Source organism: Erythranthe guttata, chromosome 6, assembly GCF_056151865.1.
Source record: "Erythranthe guttata isolate IM_541 chromosome 6, IM_541, whole genome shotgun sequence".
NCBI classification, from domain to species: Eukaryota; Viridiplantae; Streptophyta; class Magnoliopsida; order Lamiales; family Phrymaceae; genus Erythranthe; species Erythranthe guttata.
The window spans coordinates 14,410,068-14,426,704 of NC_142538.1; the positions used below are offsets into that span (position 1 = coordinate 14,410,068).

At 35.2% G+C, this 16,637-nt stretch overlaps 2 protein-coding genes across 7 annotated transcripts; one reads left to right on the forward strand and one right to left on the reverse strand.

The window, feature by feature from the left end:
* Positions 1-637: 637 nt before the first annotated feature.
* SDIR1 (RING/U-box superfamily protein) lies at positions 638-5,352 on the forward strand. 3 transcript variants are annotated; one of them, XM_012987040.2, is made up of 9 exons: positions 638-871; positions 1,852-2,015; positions 2,138-2,192; positions 2,728-2,780; positions 2,914-3,142; positions 3,242-3,353; positions 3,705-3,750; positions 4,383-4,499; positions 5,041-5,352. In XM_012987040.2, exons 2-9 carry the CDS (start codon positions 1,938-1,940, stop codon positions 5,164-5,166), a joined length of 816 nt encoding a protein of 271 aa, XP_012842494.2. In that variant the 5' UTR covers positions 638-871; positions 1,852-1,937; the 3' UTR covers positions 5,167-5,352. The 3 variants fall into 3 exon arrangements, with proteins under 3 accessions (XP_012842494.2, XP_012842493.2, XP_088676015.1); XM_012987039.2 differs by having other exon boundaries at positions 654-871; positions 4,380-4,499; XM_088819889.1 differs by having other exon boundaries at positions 725-871; positions 1,926-2,015; positions 4,380-4,499.
* Positions 5,353-8,857: 3,505 nt separating this feature from the next.
* On the reverse strand, positions 8,858-15,378 carry LOC105962716 (uncharacterized). 4 transcript variants are annotated; one of them, XM_012987037.2, is made up of 17 exons: positions 14,862-15,378; positions 14,257-14,361; positions 14,106-14,172; positions 13,800-13,984; positions 13,363-13,623; positions 12,639-12,722; positions 12,490-12,537; positions 12,334-12,398; positions 11,435-11,492; positions 10,961-11,132; positions 10,369-10,490; positions 10,096-10,176; positions 9,949-10,023; positions 9,703-9,757; positions 9,554-9,605; positions 9,308-9,458; positions 8,858-9,229 (listed from the first exon to the last, which is right to left on the reverse strand). In XM_012987037.2, exons 1-17 carry the CDS (start codon positions 15,255-15,257, stop codon positions 9,038-9,040), a joined length of 2,169 nt encoding a protein of 722 aa, XP_012842491.2. In that variant the 5' UTR covers positions 15,258-15,378; the 3' UTR covers positions 8,858-9,037. The 4 variants fall into 4 exon arrangements, with proteins under 4 accessions (XP_012842491.2, XP_088676009.1, XP_012842492.2 ...); XM_088819883.1 differs by having other exon boundaries at positions 9,554-9,614; positions 11,441-11,492; positions 14,862-15,339; XM_012987038.2 differs by having other exon boundaries at positions 11,441-11,492; positions 14,862-15,338.
* Positions 15,379-16,637: the final 1,259 nt, after the last annotated feature.

Genomic DNA, 16,637 nt, shown 5'->3' on the forward strand with positions numbered 1-16,637 from the left:
ATACATAGCTCATAAACCAACAAACAACTCATAAACCAACAAACAACATAACGTGATAACAAAATATTATTATAACACAAATTATATATAAACTTAAATTCTCATGAACTACTTAATAGAATGAGAATTTTTTTATGATTTTAAATTAATTTATGTTGTAATATTTTATTTATGCAATAAGTTATGAGATTATTGTTTATGTATGATTTTATGATATGTAAAAAATTTGAGTTCATGTTTAGATAGTTTTTTAAATTTGATAACATATTTTTTAAATTATATTACTTCAAATTGGATCTATAATTAATATTTAGGAAATAAAATTTACCAAAATTACGATTAACATTATATTCACAGTTTTGGGGCATGTATGATGAAATGTTATGGAAACCAAACCAAATGTCATTTCCTATAAGAGGTGAAATAGTGAAATATTATTATTTTAATATATGTTCTAATTTTTGGTGAAATCCATTGGAGATCAAAAATACTATTTTCCACCAAAAAAATGTGAAAATATAAAATGGTACACTATCGATAGGAGATGAACCCATTTTTTCACCAAAAAAATGGAATTTGATGAAAAAATTGTGAAACCGGTTCGAGATCCAAGCCCATCTTCTAGCTAAATCTGTCCGAGTAAAATAGGCCCCTCACTTCCCCAAACGGCGTCGTTTGGAATTATCCCAAATTTCCATTTTTTTCTTCTTTCTTCTCAAAAGCTGCGATCTTGGAGCATCGAATTTCGCCAAAATCTCTCAAATCTTTCTCACCGTTGTCCTGACACCGCCGCCGTCACCTTCTCCATCGCCGCCGTGGGCCATGACATAATCTCTGAACATTTGAGCTATAACAAGCGACTGTATTACCGGTATTTACGAGTATTCTTCTTCCATTTCCATTTACATTGTTAGAATTGGGTCATAAATAAGCTACTGCATTTACCAAAAAGCTGGATTGGTTAATTTGTGTATGCAGATTATCAGTGGATGATCACGTTTTAGCTCTATGAAATAAATTAATTAATGTATAGGAATAGATTAGGTGATTTGGCGTCAATATTTATTTATTAATTAATTTATTTTTCCGCATCGCCTCCCTGAATTTCAGTCTTAAACTGTAGGGTTTTGTTCCTTAAGCTCATTATCCAAGACAATTGAGTATGGCATGGGTTATTGTAGGATTTTGGCAAATCGAAAAATATTTCAGTCCATTGATATGAATGAGGTTTAGAGATTAGTTCAAATTTTGTTGCATAAGCTATCTGCAGTTGCAATGGCGAGTCCAGGAATTTGGAATTTGTTACAGGGTGGGCTTAAATTTTCGGGGGTTCGGTCGGGGGCAGCGGCCCCGAATTTTTTGGAGGACTTTTTTGTGAACAATTCCGAAAATAAGAAAAGAAAAAAAATTTAGAGCTTTTTTTTTTTTTTGCATTAATTTGGATTTTGGGTGGGCTAATTAATAAAAATTGGGGCTGTTTTTTGCGTGATTTAAATTTTGGGTGAGCTAATTAATAAAATTTGGGTGGGCTAAATAGATATATTGGTATATAATATGGGAGAAATTATCAATTGAGGGTGGGCTTGAGTCCACACTGTCTCGTTTCATTCGATTCAGGATTTTATAGGGTGCTTAGATGAAAAAAGAAAAACTATTTGCACTGGTATATGCGCAGTGTGTTTCGTTTACAGAAGATAAGAGCATATTTCTTAGTCTTTGAAACAATCTCATTCTGCATTGATTTCAGTTATGACAATCTTCAGTTAGCTCGAATTTCTTCCGAAATATATATATTTTTTAATGAAGCATAACAGACCACTAAATTTAGCATTGTCAACTCTTCCTTTTCAGGATTGCTATTTATTAAAATGTATAAATTCTTTAATTTCCTGTAAAGAAAGTAGTTCTCTTAGTGCTGGCTGCAGTTTTTAGATACCATGAGTTTTGTTTTCCGAGGCACGCGGGGAGATATAGAAACTGGCTTCCCAGGACTTATTCCCGAGCGACGTGCAATGGTGACTTTCTACTCCTAATTAAACTCCTTTTTTTTTTTTAAAGCAATGCTTATTTTTTTCCCCCGATTTAGGAACATTTTGCAACTCTCTAATAACCGTTATGTTGTTTAAATGCTGTTCAGCGTGTTCATGCCACCCGACCAGTAAATACAAATTCCCTCGCTTTTCTTGTGACAGGTAGATAATCTCATTTACTGTTGTGTTTCTTTATTTCTTTATAGGGTAAATTACAACCACCCCTTGAGGTATGGTCAATTTACGAAAAAACCCCTCTTGTTTGATAATTACATCTACCCCTCAACTATGATTTTTCTTACACCTCCACCCCTATGGTGTCAAATTCAACATAATCATCTAGATTTCGTGGAATGTGCTCTAGTTTGTACTCGTTTTGTGTAAAAACACAGATGCACCACAATTTGATATATACAAGCCAAAAAACACATATTATGATCATCTTGCTTCAAAATGTGGAGTTCGAATGAGATAAAACGGGTAGAAAAGTGATAATATTCCATATAATCTCGAAGATTCCACTAAATTCGAAACCGCAAGGGTGGACGTGTAAAAAGATTTATAGTTGAGGGGGTGGATGTAATTACCCAAACAAGAGGGGGGGTTTGTAATTTGACCATACCTCAGGGGTGGTTGTAATTTAACCTTCTTTATATTCGTTGCATTGTGTATAATTTGGTTATTTTGATGGTGACAGTGCTTTTGCTGTTTATGATATTGAACTCGCACCAAATGTCTCCAAATTTTCTGGTTTGTAATTCATTTAACGATGAAACCGACTGTTTTTTTTTTTTTTTTTTTGATAACTGCCATCAGTTATATAATAATAACACGTAACTGATGAAATTGAATTTATTTATTTTTTATTTTTTCTGGGTTTTAGCTGTGGCTAGTGCTGGGTGTATTTTTTATGGCAACGAGTTTGAGGATGTATGCGACTTGTCAACAACTTCAAGCACAAGCGCAAGCACATGCAGTTGCAGCAAGTGGGATTCTTGGCCACACGGAATTGCGACTTCACATGCCGCCATCCATAGCACTTGCCACCCGAGGACGGTTGCAAGGTCTTAGGCTCCAACTTGCACTTCTTGATCGGGAATTCGATGACTTGGGTACGTTTTTTATCCATGCATGCATGCATGGATGCACTATTTACTATCGTTTTGAATTACGTGTTATCCGTCATTTGAAGAATGTTTGTTTTATTGCAGATTATGAAACTTTGCGCGCGCTGGATGCTGACAATGTTCCTGCAGCCTCAATGACCGAGGAAGAGATCAATTCTCTTCCCATTCATAAGTACAAGTTGTCTGGTCCACAGAGGTTAGTACTCATTCCTTCATTACTCAATATTACGACCGTTAATAGTGCCATCTGTTTCTATTTGTGGTTAATAAAATTCATCGTACTAGGATTTTAGTACTTCTTGCAGGTCTCGTCTCTACTTTTTGATAATAATAGATATTTATGATGATTAATCTGTGTGCATTCAGTTAATATTTATTTAACTTATTAAATTGTTAGTAAATCTGAAATATTTATTTTAATGCATATATGTTTTACTAGTTGGAAACAGAACATAGTCAAAGATTTTAGTAAATGTTCTGCATTTTTGGTTTGAGAAATTGTGTTCTTTATTATTTAAATGGATTTCTATTTTGGTCTTTCTGACAGCGTTGGCTCGTCAGTGCAGCAGGCTGCTTCTTCAACCTCAGTTCAGGTATTGTATTTTTTTTTAATTTGGTATTTGTGTCTCGTCAATACTGTGAACGAATGCAGTAGCAGTTGATTTATCGGGGAATATATTTATAAGATTTTTTTTGCTGTAAGATCTACCTCTAACAATTCATTTTGTTTTAGTAGTTTCAGATATTTAGATTTATGTTTCATTGATTAATCCTTGATCGGCAATAATAGAAATGTCACAAGATCTTATAACAAATGTTACAGTCTTATGTTTCCGGAGTATGTAGATAGCTATCTGAGCAGTGTATATATATATATATATATATATATATATATATATATATATATATATATATATATATATATATATATATATATATATATATATATATATATATATATTTGCAAATTTCCCAACTGGGCCTTTTATGTTTTCAAACCTCATTTTTACGACGTACGTGAAAAAGTACAAATTATTATATTTCGTGGTAATTTACTATTTGTATGGTCGATCATGAGAGCATGACTGCAGTACAACTTATTCTAAAATTTTCTGATTATTGTCTCCAATTTCCCGAATTATTGTGTCATACAAACAGTTTTCGTGCTCGGTTGTGTGAGAATTTGTACATATCAGTCTTGAATGTAAAATATCTTTGCCAGCAGGATGTTTCAAATGCACAAACGGGATTAAAAAGCTCAGATGACGATTTGACTTGTAGTGTTTGCTTGGAGCAAGTTAATGCTGGAGAAGTCATTCGTAGCTTGCCATGCTTGCATCAGGTTTCTCTTCCACATTAGTTTTATTTCAATGATTATTTAATTTTTTTTTTAGGGTAAATTACGACCACCTCTGAGGTGTGATCAAATTACGAAAAAACCCCTCTTGTTTGGATAATTTCAACCACCCCCTCAACTATAAATCTTCTTACACGTCCACCCTTGCGGTTTCAAATTTAGTGGAATTTTCTAGATTATGTGGAATATTCTCAATTTTGTACCCGTTTTATTTCAGTCGAGCTCCACATTTTGAAGCTAGATGATCATAAGATGTGTTTCTTAGCCTGTGAATATCAGATTGTGGTGGTATTTTGCACAAAAGGAGTACAAATTAGAGAACATTCCACATAATCTAGATGATTATGTTGAATTTGACTCCATGAGGGTGGAGATGTAAGAAGATTCATAGTTGAGGGGTAGATGTAAGTAATTATCCAAAATGAGGGGTTTTTCTTAATTTAACCATACCTCAGGGGTGGTTGTAATTTACCCTTTTTTTAATGATGTAATAACATTTGTTTGTGCATATGTTGTTGTTTTGCAGTTCCATGTGAACTGCATAGATCCATGGCTTCGGCAGCAAGGTACCTGCCCAGTTTGCAAGTTTAAAGCTGGGTCCCGATGGTCCGATATTGCTCAACGAGAAATTGATGCTTCGAACATGGTTTAGCTTTCATCTTCTAAACATCAAAAATTAACATTTTATTTAATTATGTTACACATAAAATACACGTACATATACGTATAGAGGCCTTGATTTGATGTTCCGGTAATATGTACATGAACTGTATTTTTATGTATATCCTAAAACATAAAAGAGCCATTCAGAATAGAGCTCTCTTCTTTATTAGGCTAACTATCCTGTTATTTCTTTCTGTTAAGTGTGTGGCTAAATGCGGAGATCTTCCAATAACCGTAACCAAGCTTCTTTGTCGAGACGCAATCAGTCAACAGTCTCTTGCAATCTGCCACCATTTTCACTGAAAAGATTGAATGACGACGTGCAAAGAGAGGAAAACGGGTTATTTACATTTCATTTAACTAGTAGGGTTTATCTATTGAACGATTTTGAAATAAATTGATTTAAAATGATTCCGAATTACAGGGATAGAAATTGCTCGAAATGAGAAGAATTTGAAACTTCCAATTATTTCTAAAAAAAGTAAGGGCAAATAAAATAGGTCATGATAAGGAAGTTAAATGTACATAGGTACAGGTAAAAAATAGTTTTGCAAATAAACTCAGTCCTATGTTTTTTGTCTAAAATATCCTCCATAAATGCGTGTAGGTACCGACAAAAAATAGTTTTGCAAATAAACTCATCCCTATGTTTTTTGTCTAAAATACCCTCCATACTATAATTTTCATCAATTCCATCTATAATGCTCTAACTTCATCAATATTGCACATTGACCCCGGATTTAAAAAATATATCACATTAACCCCTATTTTCATAATTTTTTTAATTTTTTTTAAAAAGTAATTTTTTTTCTGAAATTTATTTTTTCCCCCCAGATTCCAGCGTTGACAACGGGTTCTCCGGCGCTAACTTTTTTTTCTCTCTAAATTACTATGTTAACAACAAAATTATTGTCTGAGATAGTAATATTGGATGTCAAAACAGCAATATTATTGCGTAATATTATTGCATGAGACAGTAATATTACGGTCTCATACACTAATATTACGGTCGAAAACAACAAAATTGCAGGCTAAGACGATACAATTAATTAATACAGTAAACTTACTGTGTCGGACAGTAATATTACTGTTGGAGAAGTTAAATTACTGTCGGAGACATAAATATAGCATGTCAAGACAGTATTGTTTTCAGAAAAAAAAGTTTTCAAAAGAAAAAGTCAACGCCGGAGACCCGTGTCAATGGCGGTTGACCTGCCGGAAAAAAAAATTAGAAAAAAAAAGAGTTTTCAGGAAAAAGAAAAAAAAGTCAACGCCGGAGACCGGTTGTTGCGGTCAAAATTTGGGTCAGAATTAGAATAAAGGTCAAACTTGGTTAATTGGTGAAATTAAGTTAAATTGTAGTGTAAATTATGAAATTGGAGTTGAATTATGGTTTCAAGGAATTCGGGGTAATTTCATTATATATATAAAAGGGTTTTCCTCATTTGCAAATAAGTTTGAATGAGGTGGATTTGTATGGAAGATAAAAAAGTTGGATGTCCCTTTTGTTAATTAAGTGCTCTTGTCATTGATCTATTTCTCATTATCCCAAAAAATAAAACAATTTAAAATAAGAGCTAAGGATTTTAAATTTATTAAACTAGGCTTTCAAATTTTTGAATTGGGTGTGGAGGTTAGAGGGTAATTTTATCAAATTTAAGGGCATCTCCAATTATTGTCTTTTTGGGCTGTTAAAAAACTATAATTTCGAAAATTTTATTCTTAAAAGAGAGATTTTGGGGCTTTCTTACACCACTAATTTCGAAAATGGAAGAAAAAAAGAAAGAGATTTTGATCTTTGATCTTTAGGATGTGTAGAGAAGATGAGAATGTTGTTCCCGGCGATAAAACGGGTAGCGAATTTAGCAAAATGGTCGAATAAATTTGTTGGTGAAAATACGAAAAAAATTAGTCGAGGCGAGTAAACTCTTTCCTTAAGACGATATTGCCCCGCTACGGTGCTTATGGTTATTTGACAATCGTCTCCCAAGATACAACGGCTAACTCGGCATATGAGCGCTCAAAATCCCGAGTACAACGAACGTTACTTTTGTGTCTCAAACTCTCGAATTGAATACGGAAGAAAATATTCTACGAAGAATATTTCCCGGCTAAAGAAAGAAAAATTCCATAGAACAAAATTATGGAATTGCATTAATTGTTTATGTTCTAAAATCAAACATGTGGAGTTTTTTTTTTATGGGTTTCCAATGGTTATGAACACAAACCTTAGGAAATTAAACAATTGAAAAGGTGTGGCCACACCTCTTCATATTGTCACACCAATTTGATCAAATAGGTGCCTAAAACCCTTTTTATTTTTTTTTAATTTCCATTCAAAAATAATTTTGGTTTATTAATAAAATTTCCAACAGAGAAAACATATGAAGGCTTGGGTTGTATTTGTAGAGTTATGGGGGAATTACAAGCTTAATGATTAAGAATGTGTGAATGGCCTTTTTGGAACTTATAAATTATCTAGAGGGACTTCTTTGCAATTTCATTCAACTATCTTTAAAATAAATTTAAAAAGGAAAATCTTAATGCACATAGGCTCACCTAGAGGAGGGTTATACTCAAGGAAATTTTTTGGTCTTGTGTTGTACCATGGTCAAAATTGAGGGATGAATATTAGGAATTTTTTATTTTTATTTAAGCAAACATGTGATTTAAAATTCTCCTAATAAATGAGTTATAGCAAAATAATGGAGTATGATTAATCTCTATATATAATAATTAACTAATATGATCAATTTAAATTCGTCCAAAATTATTTCGGGCTAATGCATTCTATATGAAATTTCACCGGTTATCACATAATAAAATCTTAAACTAATAAACGCACATAAGAGATAAAATCATGGAAAATTAAATTATCGGAGAAGCGGAGTGTTACAGGATGGGCCTAGAACCACAAAGGCCAAAGAAAAAGCCCATGTATCCCTAATAGACCTGCAACAAGGAGTATCGAAAAAGGGTTTCCCGACGTTACACTCTCACGATCAAGTTAATCGGAAACGTGGGGAAACAAAATATACGTATTTAAAGGGATGTAATGAGAGAGATGTGAAATTGGAATGCCAATCTGCATTTCCCTTGTATCTCAAAGTTGTATTTATGCATGTCATATGGATGGGGTGGTGGGCTCCCTCTTTCCCTCTGGTCATATTAACACATGGGTGTGATGCGGCTACTTAGGGTTGTTTGTCTGCTGAAGACGAGTTGTCCCGTTCCTTGCGAGTTGGGTCAGTTCAAGTGGAGAGAGCTTGCGAGTGTGATCGCTTCCTTTTAAATCACCAATGGATCTTTTCCCAATCCATGTCATTTTGTAGGCTTTTCGTCTTTCTCTGTGTATAGGCGGTAGAGGCGGAATGCAGTCAGTCACATATGCCGCCTATGGCTACCGTATGTGGGCTAGTGGCTGGCTTAGTGGGTCAGGCGGGAGTGGGCATGGGCTTTGTTTGTAGGATTTTTATTGTGTGGGCCTTTGAGGCAAGGAGGAGAGAGAGAGAGAGAGTGGGATTTCTCTCCAAATATCTGGGAAGATGAGTGGCAGCAATTGATTGAAGTAGAATTATGATTTTTAATTTTTCAATTTACTTTCTTAAATGAAAAAAATAGTGTCAAAATTCAAAAACTACAGCAAAGACCTTTTAGAAATTCGCACACTAGGAAGTGTATTTTTAACATAGTAACACACATTTCAAATGTAATACTAATATGTGCAAATTTATTATATCACATATTACAGTACTGAACATACAATGAAACACACAGAGTAAAACTGCAAATACCAATATAGTAACACTGATTTTAATAGCTACAAAAACCAGTCAGTCACTTATTTACAATCAAACCATTCACTCAAGTGGCGAGATACATTTTGAGTCACGTAACACACGTTTGGCCCAATCTTGACCGTAATTATGCTCTAATGATCTTGCAAGTGCGTCACAAGCTTCATCAACTTTAACCGGAGCTTCCTTCTTCAGTGCAAATATTATTTCGATGAAACCGTCGTCCACGTAAACGTGATACAGGTTGCTAAATACCTGTCAAATACACACCACTAAGTATCAAAATACAACGCAAAGACGAAACTAATGTTACTTCACGAGATTTTTTCTCACCGTTCTCAATTTTGAATGCACCACACTTATCACACTAGAGAACCTTGAGACCAACTTAATGATGAATAAACCTTTGTCGGAAAGTGAGTCTTTTACAGTCAAGAGAAAAGATTCCTCAACAAAGTCTGCCTCTGGACTGATTAAACCAGAACTGCACAATAAAAAGAATAAAAATAAAATGATATACCAAAATAAATAAATAAATAAAATGATTTTTTTTTATATATATTAAAAGCTCTACGTTACCTTGAGTCTGATGAACCCACATCAATTATAAGTACATCAATTTTGCTTCCAGCTGCATGAACTACGGCTAATTACTTGTTGCTATTGAGCGTGCTGTTTTAACCTTTTTTTATATTACTACAATACAGTTAGCTGTTGCTACTTTATACCTGCCTCGGAATTTGCTCTCTCTCTGACAAACTCAATTGCATCTGAAATATGTACCTGAACATGAAATAAAGGAGAGTACTAAAAGTATGAGCATTTTTTCGTCATCTTCAAATATTTTATGTTTTGAATTTACTTAGTGTGGATGTTAGAACCAACAGCCTTTCATAACCTTAAACACAGAAATTTTTGCACACTTCAATTTCTATTTTAAGTTGGTCAAAACGTTAGAAAGTAGAGAATATCACCTTCAACCTTTCATCTTCTATAAAACCAAAATATTCGCTAGCAACATTCAGAACCACAGGATCTAACTCGACGACCTGGCAAATAATTAAGAATATATAAAAGAGAAAAATTGTAAATTAACACAGCCAGAATTTTCCTTGTACTACCTCAATCTTTAGAGAAGGTATGTGATTTTTCATAAACATAGGAAGTATTCCAGTTCCAAGACCAATGATCACTGTTTTGACCTGGAAAAGTGGGAAATTTGTAGTTACTTTCCATTACATGGACAGCTGTATGAACAGTGAATAATAGTAATTATTGTAATTTACCCCGCAAGTCACTTATGAAGGTTTTTTGGAGAATCGTTTAAGCAAAAAGAGACGAGGAAGTAATTAGTAGTAGTATGTGATTTGAAGACAAAGTAGATGATGGCTCACCAAACCACCAGCTTTGGTAGTTGTTTTTGAATGTGCAGAAAACAACTGTAATCCAGCAATAACCCCCTTGTGAAATCCATTTGTCAAAATTTTGTGGTCAACTTTCAGTTCACCACTTGATGCTGCCCCAGATTAAAAGGACGATCAATGAAGGCTACTTCAGCGATAATTACAGCAAGTATAAAAAGATTTTAAGGTTAAAAAGAGATGACTTAATTAGAGATGGTAGTAAAAGTTGCTTGCGTGTTTTGCACATGAAGATAGTTGGCTGAGTCTTAGGTACCTGTCCTACAATTATTGTCAAAGAAGCCTGCCTAGCAAAAGAACCTGTGAACTAAATAAAGTATTGGAGGGAGGACAAAATTTGAATTTTATTTTATCCTAGTGAAAATATGCAGCACAAGAACATGACACACTGTCGCGAACAATTCTATTATTAGCTCTGGATAATGATGACTTCTTAGGATTAGAACATGGTTAATCTATTAAACATTTAGAAGCCAATTTATTGAATGTATGCAGCAAAAACTCATAATTTAAAATGACTAAACTGCATAAAGAATAAATAGGCTGATAGATATCAGAAATTCACCGATTTTTTTGGGTTTCCCTTTCTTCTGTCTGAAAGCTTCTGTGGATAATTGTGCTTCAGAATGCAGCAAAGTCTCAGTTGTATGAAAACAAAGGCGGCGGAATGTGAGATCCTGAGATTTATTATATCTCACATCTTCTACATACATTAGACCAGTCAAGACAGATGGAACCTGGATGAAACAAAGTAGAGAGAGATTTTAAAAGGAAAAAAAGGACATATGAGATATCTACTCAGAGAAACAGGTTATGTATGAAACTTTGATTTTGAAAACTGACGACATTTTTCCCTATACACAGTGCATCAGTTTAAACACAGCATAAGCACATCAATCACAACCAAAGTATTATAACATCAATGTAAAAGCTATCTATACCCATATTCTGGAACAAACTTACTCTACACATGAAAAAGACAATTAATACAACTCCTAGAGATCTCATAATATGAAGCAAGAAATAGTGGTTCTTCAACCTCTACCAGAATTGTCCTCTGCTTAATCCCGTCAACTGTATCATCTTCAGACGAAACTCTGCAAAAGATCCATTTGATAGGAGAACTTTGTAACCAAGATTCGGACTCCCATTATATAGCAAGGAAAAGCTATAATGCACTGAAACCATTGCAAACAACTTTAATGCTCCATTTTCTTGGTGCACCATAGGGTAAGTACAGTGTGTAAGAGTTGATCATTTCTTCTATGCAGAAAATATGTTTGTTATCATAACAGAATACACAGTCTTGAATAAGTTGCAGAAAAAACAAAGTTCAGTATTTCAATGAAAATAAATAGGACTGTATTATCTAAAGCATGAAGTAGCAGTGTGAAAGAACACCCTCACCATCCCTCAGCACAGATTTCAAACTTACTTACAAATCCTTTTTCACGAAATATCTCTTAGAAGTAATCTGCCTAAGAAGGAATATATCTTCACATTTCTCCTGTATATTTCTTGCAACTAGCAGAATATCACTCAATCTAAACAAAAATGCCATTAGTACATGCACCATCAATTGTTTTCCCCCACCTCCTAGGCTTTAAAGGATTCCTCGTCTATTCTGCCACAAGAGTGGCAAAAACGGCATTTCTTAGAAAGAATATAGTAACATAATTTTCTCAAAGAGGCCATCTTATTTGCAATATAAACTGTATTTATCCAAAACATTTCAGAAGTGGTTCATAAAACAGGGTGCATACCTTGCTATACGGAACAACCTTTATAAAGATGTTATACCATTAAACAAACAAAACTTTGTGCATAAAACACAATATATAGTATCTCAGCAGTGGTTTCGAAACAACTTTCCATAGTTAAAACAATAAAATGAAATCTCACTTTATTGTTTTAAGCAAATGCTGAACGGATACTTACACAATCTCATATTCATCACCCGCTTCGTCTGGGGTCAATTGAGAGATAAAATGAGAGACATCCTTCTGAAAAAGGGAAAAAAATACAAATTTAAGTATCCATCAAATATACAGCTCACAGTTTAGACTACCTATAGAAAATAAATTTCAGTGTTACCTCTATATCCGCCCATTTAATACAAATATGATTGGAATCCAGTACAATCTAAGGCCAATCAATAAAATGATGTGAGTGAAAAATGAAATATGAAGAGGCAGGTACTGGAAGAAAGTACACCAAATTTATAAATGAGTGGAACTACTTACAATCAACAGTCGAGCAGCTTTGACGCATTGAAGAACGAGCCATTGTCGGAGTTCTGCTGCGAGGATCTTCTGGGCAGAATGACTCTGAATTGTAAACCTCAGTCACATAACAGTTGGACTGGAAACAAATTAAGTAGTGAAGTATGCCAATAGCAAGTGGAACCACATGGTGAATGATCATCTCATATATAACTTTAATCTTTTTAGTATGTGGAACTTTCTCATAAATGAACATCTCATGTGAAAGCTTAAACCTTAGAGACATGAGTTATTTAATGTTCAGTAACTCAGACATATATAGCACAGATAGGTACCCATCCATTTTATATTCAAAACTAAATATAAAAACTAATAAATAGAAAGGCAACAGATTACTAAAAGTAAAGACAGTTACTAAAATAAGGCATGGAAGTTGAAGCTGGTTAATTTTGAAAATAAGGTATAAAGAGACAGACTCCAGGTTGGCAAATGTTTAAACAGAAAAGTAACTGAGAGGAAGAACACTATCTACGATAGACTAACTTAACAATAAATAAGGACACAGAGCTTGGTAACTTAGCAAAGGAAAGGTCAATCCAGAAGAATCGTGTTAGATTATTATACTCATTATGCACAACTCTTTAGCAATTTAAGTATCTATTTTTAAAATTTCCTGAACTGAAGAGCATCTTAAACTGTAACTAAAACCACAAGTGAAGGGCTAAGGGGAGAAAAGAGAACTAACTCGCATAAAAATTATCACGCGAAATTGATCGGAAAAAGGTCCAGTCTCTGCAGGAGCATCAAGAAGGACACAGGTATAGAAGAAACGCGATACTCCAGTTTCACCTAAAAAAAGATTTATATGACGACCAGATTCAATCTCTCCAATGTTTCCTTTCACCCCTTGCTTCAGCTCTTCAAGTGAGTACCATTTATATGTGCCCTCGGAGTACGCTGTGCGGACAATATTTTCTCTCTCAAGTGCTTCAAGTAGCTCATGAACCTGTAATGTGTTCAAAAATTAAAATGTATTTCTCAAGATTCGTAGTAATCCAAATAAATGTTCATATGAGGTAACAAACAGTACTGTTATCAGATTGTTCGGAATCTTGACCAAAGTGCTCAAATTATTTCCTTCTCTTAAAGGGGGGTTACATGGACAAGGTTAATTGCTCTCACCTGATTACCCTGAGATTCTAAAAAAGATACATCCATGAATGGTGCTATCCGAGACACAACAGTTAAAAATGATTTCTCTGCGACCAACATAAAAGTCTGTTGCGTGTTGGTTCCAGGAGATGCTTCGTCGTAAATGGTATAGAGATTGATCTTCCACCCAAATCGGAACTTTAAAAAAAGTAGACCTGAGAGAGTCATATGATTGAAATGAGTATCAAGTCTAAACACTGCATAGAAAATGTAAAATTTAGTGCATCTTTACGTTGACCAAAATAATGAATAAAATTAGAGAGAAACAGTCTTTACCTAGCACAAGAGGTTCTGCCAAGGTGAGACAAATATATCGTCCTCCAGCTTTTAACAGTCTTTTAACCTATAAACAAGTCAAACTTTTGGACCATAACAAGTAACAAGATCGAAATTGTGTCATTATCAAACAAGACGGACTATCATAAACCTCGGATATATAAGATCGTAGTCCTGATCTGGGGCCAAGCTCAGAATCCATCAGAATATCCAATCCTCCCTTATCGACGATGACATCAAAGGTCCCACTTGGAAACTGAATGAATTAAAAATCATTGGAAAAAAAAAAAAAAAAAAGGAAATAGATAGAGAAAAGAGTTCCAAAAAATCACAGAACATAGGCAAAATTTCTTCAGAATCAATTCACATTATTGATTTTAGTAATTGACACAACCATGCCTAAATAGTCGATTGCGGACAATTACAGAAGCAATCAATCGTACAGGTGCGGGAATAAGGCTAATTGACTAGAAAAATGATTTGATTAATCATTTGAGATGAACTACCATAAACATGCTCTTTCAGAACTCAATTCCCTCCTTCAATTACCAAAAGAGAAGAAGAAGATTTGATTCAAACCTAATTATTTGAAATTATTGACCCAAAATTAAATTTTCCATATCAACTGACAATGTTTTTAACAATTAATTTGATTGCAAGGGTTAGAAACTAGGGAGAATTTGTGTATAAGCCCCAAAAACCACATGGCCTAGGGTACGTACTACTGGATATGATGAAGAGAAAGGAAAAAATTACCTGAATATTAGTGATATCCATAACGCGCCACTTCATCTCCGGCCGTACTTTGATATTCCTCTTCATCATGGCCTGAATCACCACCTTCGAGAAATCCACATTTATAATGTTCCTAAACCCTTCGTCGTAGAGATGCTCCGACAGCCTCGAGGCCCCGCACGCCGGAACCAAAATACTCAGCTTCTCCGGCGTCTGCGCCGGCGCCGGAAATGAGAGATGCTTTTTGAGTGAGGTCCGGAATTGGGGCCAGTCGGCGTACCACTCGCAGAAATCGTCGGCGCCTTTCGAGGTGAAGAAACTGTCCCAACTCTCCTGCTTGATGAAGTCTACGGCGGTCACCGGCAGCTCTTCTGCGATTCGGATGCGGCTCTCTTTCGCAGGGTTTTCCTCCGCCATTTTCACGCGCACTACGTGTTCCTGAGTTAGAATGCGGTTTTGTGAACAGTTGAAATATATATTATATTTATATTTGAAGTTTAATATCCCGCCCGCCTAAACACCCTAACAAACTGCGGTTATATTCCAATTCCAGTAGATTTTTTTTCTTTTATTATATTTAAGAAATAAGAAATGTAACTCCATATAGTTGGATTTTGAATTCTTATTTCATAGGGTCTTCTAAGTGTTATATTTGGTCAAACATATTAGATGGTTTTGCACCACTGATTTTAGGGAAAAGTAGCAAGATTTCTCCATTTAGGAAATTCAAGTTCTTTTTGCTTTTTAACAGGGATCTAGCCGCACGATCCTGTTGTATCGCCGCACTGATTATTCGTTGGATGTCCTCGATTTTGAGGATCATTGGGGAAGCGCTTTGATGCCCTCTTTCCGGAGGAGGGGCCATTCCGACCACTGGGGTGGCCGGGGTGGGGAAGTCCCTCCTTCCTTCTATGTTCCTTGTGCCATGAGCTTGGTCCGTTTCTCCCAGTCACACCTTCGTATTTTCGGCCAAAGCTTTTGCTAGCCATTAAAATAATCTCAATGTTAAAATATCATGTTACGCTTCTCAAAGACGGCGCTATATGATGTGGCCTATATGGTTAATTAAAGATAAAGGAACGGTATAGGCATGGAATCAAAAAAGCCCAAAGAAGGAAGCCCACGTATCCCTAAGAGACCTGCAAAAAGGAGTGTCGTGAAAGGGTTTCCCGACATTAGCACTCTGACGATCAAGTCAGACGAAATCGTGGGGAAACAATGTATGCGTATTTAAAGGGATGTAATGAGAATAAGGTGGATTCGGAATACGAGTTTGGGTTTCCCTTGTATCTGAAGGTTGTATTCAGACATTTCAAAGGGATAGGGTGGTGGGCTCCCCCTTTGTCTCCGCTCATTTTCACACGTGGATGTGATGTGACAACTTCGGGTTGCTTGTCTGAAGCCGAATTGTCCCATTCCTTACGAGTTGGGTTACTTCAAATGGGGAGGGCTTGCGGGTGTGATTGTTTTCTTTTAAATCTCAAGGCGGCCTTTTCCCACTCCATGTCATTGCAGGTTTTCCGTCTTTCCTGTCGCCTATGGCTATCGTACGTGGGTAAGTGGCTGATTTAGTGGGTCAGGTGGGAGAGTGGCATGAGCTTTGTTTGTTGGATCTTTATTATTTGGGCATTTGAGACAATCCTGTCCATATCAGTTTCAATTTTCAATTTTTTTCTCTCACTATGGTTTGAAATATCATATTCTGGCCTATCAACGTCGAAAACGGACATGAAATAATATATTTAACGCCCAAAATGGGAGTAGAAAAATGCCCTTCACACCCATTTTGGACGTGGG

Excerpts from the sequence above, each read along its gene's own strand:
- SDIR1 (XM_012987039.2), top strand. The coding sequence starts at position 1,938 with ATGAGTTTTGTTTTCCGAGGCACGCGGGGAGATATAGAAACTGGCTTC. Across the intron at positions 2,781-2,913 it reads AAATGTCTCCAAATTTTCTG|CTGTGGCTAGTGCTGGGTGT; the intron begins GTTTGTAATTCA and ends TCTGGGTTTTAG. Across the intron at positions 3,143-3,241 it reads TCGGGAATTCGATGACTTGG|ATTATGAAACTTTGCGCGCG; the intron begins GTACGTTTTTTA and ends GTTTTATTGCAG.
- LOC105962716 (XM_088819884.1), bottom strand. The coding sequence starts at position 15,257 with ATGGCGGAGGAAAACCCTGCGAAAGAGAGCCGCATCCGAATCGCAGAA. Across the intron at positions 12,399-12,489 it reads TTAAATGGGCGGATATAGAG|AAGGATGTCTCTCATTTTAT; the intron begins GTAACACTGAAA and ends TCCCTTTTTCAG. Across the intron at positions 9,615-9,702 it reads GAGAGCAAATTCCGAGGCAG|TTCATGCAGCTGGAAGCAAA; the intron begins GTATAAAGTAGC and ends AATTAGCCGTAG.